This window comes from Cynoglossus semilaevis, chromosome 16 (assembly GCF_000523025.1).
Source record: "Cynoglossus semilaevis isolate Cse_v1.0 chromosome 16, Cse_v1.0, whole genome shotgun sequence".
NCBI classification, from domain to species: domain Eukaryota; kingdom Metazoa; phylum Chordata; class Actinopteri; order Pleuronectiformes; family Cynoglossidae; genus Cynoglossus; species Cynoglossus semilaevis.
Window position 1 is genome coordinate 14264729 of NC_024322.1, and position 6375 is coordinate 14271103.

General features: G+C 43.2%; 1 protein-coding gene across 1 annotated transcript in view; it reads left to right on the forward strand.

Annotated features, from left to right (window-relative positions):
• The window catches only part of epha3 (eph receptor A3), an 86949-nt gene extending 80841 nt beyond the window's left edge, over nt 1-6108 (forward strand). Inside the window, 1 exon segment of the mRNA XM_025063643.1 lies at nt 4202-6108. Coding sequence (XP_024919411.1) covers nt 4202-4307 — 106 coding nt within the window. The 3' untranslated portion in view covers nt 4308-6108.
• The last annotated feature ends 267 nt before the right edge of the window (nt 6109-6375 follow it).

The window sequence follows — 6375 nt, forward strand, 5'->3', positions numbered from 1 at the left end:
ATATATATATACTACTTTTTTGCTAGAACAAACAGAGGTTTGATTCCTGCCTGCCTTGCTTTATCTCTGGCTCTAAATCCACCTAAAGCACAATCTTTTGACCCTAAATGGTAAGGCCAGGACGGGCATCCAGAGTTAAAAAAAATAAATTAAAAAAATCTATATTTGGACTACCACTGTGGTGAACCTTTAGAAAGTAGAAAAAAAAAACTTAGATATTTTTTCATTTTTTTCCCCTCCCGTCTTCCTCCGCTGATTGTTTAAATCACATGGAATGCGACTTAGTAAATAATTGGACATTTCAAATTATTGTGATCAAAGCAGCCGCTCATTGCGGTGACAGCGGCAGCTGCGGCCGTTGGTAACCACAGCGGTGGCTGTAACTTTGGCCGCGCTGCAGACAAACGATACTCATTAACCACGCTGTCCGACCGGGCGGAGGAGATATTAGAGACGTGTTTGTTTCAAAAAAAATTAAATTTGAGGATTGAGATTGTGGAATATGACACGCTTTATTTGCTATAATGGTAATTCAATATGCAACAAACTTCAAAAATATTTTGTAACTCGTTGGGCCAATGAGAGAATCTGTTTACTGCTACTTCAATTGTTAAAAAAAAATGAAAATTAAAAAAATATATTTTTTTTTTTTGTTTAAAATAATTAATCAATTTTTATTTCAAAGCTGCAAACCATCGTGACGCTCACAGACCTCAGTGTCAAACACCGTTGTCAGACGTTGAAAAAGCACGTTGCAGATGAACTGCGGGCTGGTAGCCTTGTGTTAGGACGGAAAAAAAAACCCTCTGAGGTCTGTGATGGTTTTTCTGTAGCAGGATGTTTAATTGGATCACTGCAGTATTAATCCACTGAAGGCTGACGCTGGGGCACTCAAGGCTAGCTCAGCTATGAGGCTAGCAGCCTTGGCAGAGACTGTGCATCTCTCAACGGAGATTGCTCTATCGATTGGTACAGTCTTAATCTAGTCCTTGATATTCAGCACAAAACTGTGTGCTGTGATGGTCTGACCTCTGAGGAGCAGCCGTCATACTGGGCTGTGGTCTGCTGACTCATCTACACAGGAGTGGATGGGGGGGAGGCAGGGGGGGGGGGCTGATGAGGAGCCCAGACATTAAATGGACATTCAGTTGAACCTGGACAGAGTTCATGGACGAGGTCGTGGCTCGTATCAAACTGAGGGATGTTTAACTTTGACCCTAACGGTTTGAACAGATCGAACCTTGTCGAGACATGAAAAGATCGGTTTCCCAGCAGTCACTTTACATCATTATCGCCCTCTTGAGGAGCTGCCCTCACTCGACATGACACAAAATGTGGAAGGAGAAATTTCTGCTACCAGTAGACGTGAAAACAGCATCGGTTTTTAAATAATGTCCTAAACAAAAATATTGTTGTAGCTACGTAGATAATGAAGAATTTTGATCAACGTATATTTTTAGCACTAAGGCTAATCCTGAGATTTAGTTCCGAAGTAACCTATGTATCTGAAAATATACGCTTTATCATCAGTGGCCACAAGAGGCCACTGTCTACATTTGCACCAGTGGAAAAATGATACTTCCTAACAACCACAAAGAACACAAAAATTATGCGACCAAAAAGAAAATGCCATACTGCGGAATTTAAATTACCGTTTAAAAAACATGCAACCGAAATGGTGGCAAAAAAATTAAAGGACTGACGAACTATTTCTGATTACGATTCTGACGACAGACCAGCAGGAGGAGAGGCGATGATTCTTCTACCTCCAGAGTTGGTTGAATTGTTTAGCTGCAACACCAAAGATGAGAGACTTGTTAGCCTGTTATGCTAATATATTTAGCCCACTGTAAATTCTTTAGGCTATTCTAGCTTCTTTGCAACCTGTTTATACAGAGACGACTTATACTGCAGTAACAGAGGTAGACAAGACACATTCATTTCCTTCAGTGCATTGTTTTAATTCTGGTGGGCCTGGCTGTGTCTCAGTAGAGTGGTTCTGACGGAGGTCCATGTCACGCCGGCTACTTGTCCAGAATGGGAGCCGTCCATGGGGATCACCACTCTCTAACGGCCGGCCCCCCTCGTCCCCTCAGACTCTGGATGGTGCGTGGAGGATGAGGGCCTTTAGGCCCCGTATGAGCAGTAACCCTAACCTCCAAAAACCACCAATGGGCTTTGACTTGAGTCTGATTATTAAAGGGATAGTACGTACGTTCATGTGGAGTGAAAGCACCAAACCCGTGGTTTATGTTTTTATACAGCCAAAAGAAAATAAAAAGATTTGCAAAAATTATAGATTTTTTTTTGCACACTATTGACGTTATAATAAAAATTTATAATGCATTTTTTTATTTTGAAAAATATTTTAAAATTGAATTAAAAAAAAAAGTATTTATTTATTTATTTATCGAGGCTGTATAAATTTTAGTGAACTATCCCTTTATATCAGACCAGAGGTTGAAGCAAAGCCTGTGGTTTTCTGTTGTTCTGTGTCTTTCTAATCCTCCACTGCACTATCTGCTCTGGCTTCTTTACTTACTGGCATATTATCAAACCAACCTGTGGAACCTCTTAACAATTCATAAAAAAATATATATATAAAAAAATCCTTTTCTCTTTCTGGGCAAATGTGTTTGTTCTGAAAATGCCACCTCCTAAAACTGCAACCCTGCTGCTTCCACTAATGTAACATCATCACACGAACAGAGGAGGGCGTCGCACTTTCATATGCGCTTTGGCTTCTTTGTTTCCTGGGTGTGTGTTTGTGTGTTGTTGTGTTCACATGATGTTTTTAGGAGGGTTTTTTTTATTATTATCATGTGTTTTTTATTATTAAGTGACTCCAACAGACTAACTTCACTGCAGTGTATTATATATACAGAGGCTCCTCACTGAACGACATTCCTCGAGCCACCGTGTGTCGTGGTTACATCACGGGTCTCTTGTTGCATCAATCCAACGTACCTCATTAAAACAAATTTCGCGCGGGAACTACTTAGCGAGCGGAGCGGACGAATCCGTTGTCAGGTGGTGCTATACGCAGAAGACGTCTTAGTTTCCATTAACCAGTTGTTCGCCAGACATCGGATTCTGCGATTTTCACTATCGTTCGATTGCGTTGTGTTTTTAAGTTACCTTTGCCCTTCATTATGACTTCCAGGCGTAAGATTGACTGTAGATGTTTTCATGGCCTTGATCAGGGGGGGGGTCACCAATGTAGGGCAAATGTGGGAATGTTCTAAAAATAAGACAAGTCATCAAGATGGTCGAAAATTGTTTTGTTACCGTGCTTTTTGAATCAGTTCCACTTCCACCCAGAACGAATTATTATTACATTGTAAATACAGGAAATCCGTATCGAACAAGCAGCTCTTTGTATGACTTAGTGCCCTTGAAGTAGCATAAAAAAGTTGGCGACCCCTGACCTAGATTACGATGTTACCGCTGTGATAACGTACTTCTGTATCTGTACTGTATGTAAGTTCCGTCTTTTGGCGAAAAATCGATTTACGCTGTGCCGTAGGTTTAGAACACCGTAAGTGGAGACCCCCCCCCCCCTCCTCCATATACTGAACACACACAGCCTCTGTTTTATCAGCTGCCTCTGTTCCACCTGAGTGCATGTGTTGTAACTAAACTTCACCTGCAGTTTTGAAATATTAACAATTTAACAAACACGTCTGAGCGACCGCGTCCGACGGCGTCTCGTCCTGGACCCAGTGCTGCTCCTCTCCCTCACAGGAAAAAAAAAAAAAAAAAAACCTACAGGGTCAAACCGACACAGTTCTGTACAAATGGAAATGTGTTCCATTCACCAGCAGGGCCCGACACGGCACAGTTTCCTGCACTGACAGGGTCATAATAGCAGCTGTCACCGCGGTGCCACCGTCCCACCTCTCTGTTTGTTGGTGATGGAGAGTGGGTGCCACACCCCCACGGGGGCACACACATCCCCACTGTGTGGTGGCACAGTGGCCTTCTGGGTAATGCAGCTCTGCGATCCTGACAGCTTTATAGGGCAGTGAAAGGAGCAGCACTGGGGGCCGGGGTGTGATAGCCTCTGTCACCGACGCATTGTTTCATCTTCATTTTCTTTTTTTATATACTCACGTTTACATCTCTCTCTCTCTCTCTCTGTCTTTCTGTCCCTCCGTCTCTGTGTCTCTCCCACTCCCTTTGTCTCCCCTCCTTCACCCAGGGATCTGAAAAAGGTCGGACTGACTATCGCAGCACCACAAAAGAAGATCGTAAGCAGCCTCAAAGCCCTAGATTCCCACACCAAGGACGGCCCAGTACCTGTTTAAAAAAATCGAACACGTCTGCGCCTCTTTGCTAACAGACTGCGGATGCTAGTCGCAGTCTGCTACGGTGGCTGCGTATCCAAGCGGATGAGAACATGGATGGGTGGGGGGGGGGGAGGGGATATGATCCAGGCAAGGACTCCTGACAGAGAACTGGACTCAGGTGCAGACCTGCCTGCTATAGCTAACCCACTGACTCTTCTACCTTCCAAACCCTCCGTGCTCAAGTGGAGATGCCTTACAGACTAATCAGATGGAAGGGGGAGTAGAGGAGAGCGGAGGAGGTCAGTGAGACCCGGTCAGGTATTTAATCTCAAGTTGGACTACAGGGGAAGGTCAACCTTAAAGCTGGAGCTCTTCAGTATCGCAGCAGCTTAGCCTTCGCTTTTCAGGGTAAAAAGTGTTCCGTCACCGCCGACGCTCTCCTCCGTCCAGACTGCGGACTACGGCAGTGAAAGGAGTGCGATGCCTCGTGTGGCCGTGCATGGAGGACTACGGCGACTCACCTGACCTGTGGACCCCCCTTCTCTCGCCCCCCGCCGCGCCCTCTGGACTACTGCTGTCCGGGGTGTGAGATTGTTGTTGTAACTACCTACATTTCTGTCTCTATCCGTGACAGAGCGGAGCTGTTCGGAACGATAACCCCAGCCTTCTTACCCTGTAGCTCTAACATATTACATTCAGTAGACACGCCACATAAAAGCAATAATATTATTCAGTCTCGTTCTATGGAAGCCATGAGTCCGCCACATGTATAACGTAGGGAACGCTGCGCTTTGAAGGTAACGGTGCCGTAACGTGTCACAGAAGAAACTGTTTCCGAGTCAATTTTCTTCGAGCTCTTCCGCAAGTTTTTCTACACTTTTTTGGTCGTACCCGCTACAGAAAAACTATATATATATATATATTAGGTGTTTTGTTCTAAATTTCAAACAAGAAGGAACAGAGAGAAAGAGAGAGAGAGAGATGGTAGAGAGAGAAAGGGAAAGTATAGAAAACATTGAGAGTGTAGGTTCAGAGAGCTGTGAGTGAGAACGGGGGAGGCAACGAGGGAGGAACTGATGAGAGGAAAAGACAGCTTTAATAAGACAAAGCCTCGTTATCCAGGTCTCTGCTGATGCTGCTGTGGAAGAATTTCAAACCTGAAGTTAGTTCGTACTGCGGTTTCTTCTTCAGGTAAAAAGGTCGACGTTGATTCCCTCACATCGGGAGTTGAGCTCCATTTCCTGAAAGTTTTTGTTTTGTTTTTTCATTGGCTCTCTACTTCTGTCAACGTGCAAACACAATCGTTTGTTTCTTTAACTCACTAACAAAACCCCTACTTTGATCTGTTGTTTACCTCTTTGATCAGAAATTTGCAGTTAAAAGGACTTTGTTCTCGTTCAAAATTAGCTCTCTATCCCCAAATCCCGGTGTGTTGAACGCACAGACATCAAGTCGGCGATTTGTTGGTTTTTTTTTTAAAACACCTGAGCTCTGTCGTTTTCTTTGATCAGAAATTTGCTGTTAAAACCTACTTTGTTCTGGTCTAAAATTAGCTTTGAATCCAGAAACCCCTGTGTGATTAAAAGTAGAGTGCCCCCTGTGGCTGTTAGATGTTTCATGGTGGGATCTTTCGTTTCATTGAAGTCGTCAAGTCTTGGTTCTTTTTCGTCTCCTCCTATCAGAATGAGGTAAAAGGTCAAAAGTGAAAGTAAAGAAACTAAAACGATCTGACAAAGATATAAAAATCTCTCACAATTCACGGATTTTCTGAAGGACGGGATTTCCCTGAAAGCAACTGACATCCCTGTGATGGAGCAGGGTCCGAGATTTTCTGAAGGACGGGATTTCCCTAAAAGCAACTTGAAAATATTTGACATCCCTGTGATGGAGCAGGGTCCGAAAAATTACCAGAAAGTTGGTTCACTTTACTAAAAGGGAATAAAATAAAATACAACTGAATTCCAAAATAAACATCAAATAATAAAGTTGGACAAAAATGTTATTGATCTTTATCTGCAGTTAATGACAAAACTGAAAAACACAAAGAGAAAACCAGAAACACGGCTATGGAATGATTAAAAAAAAA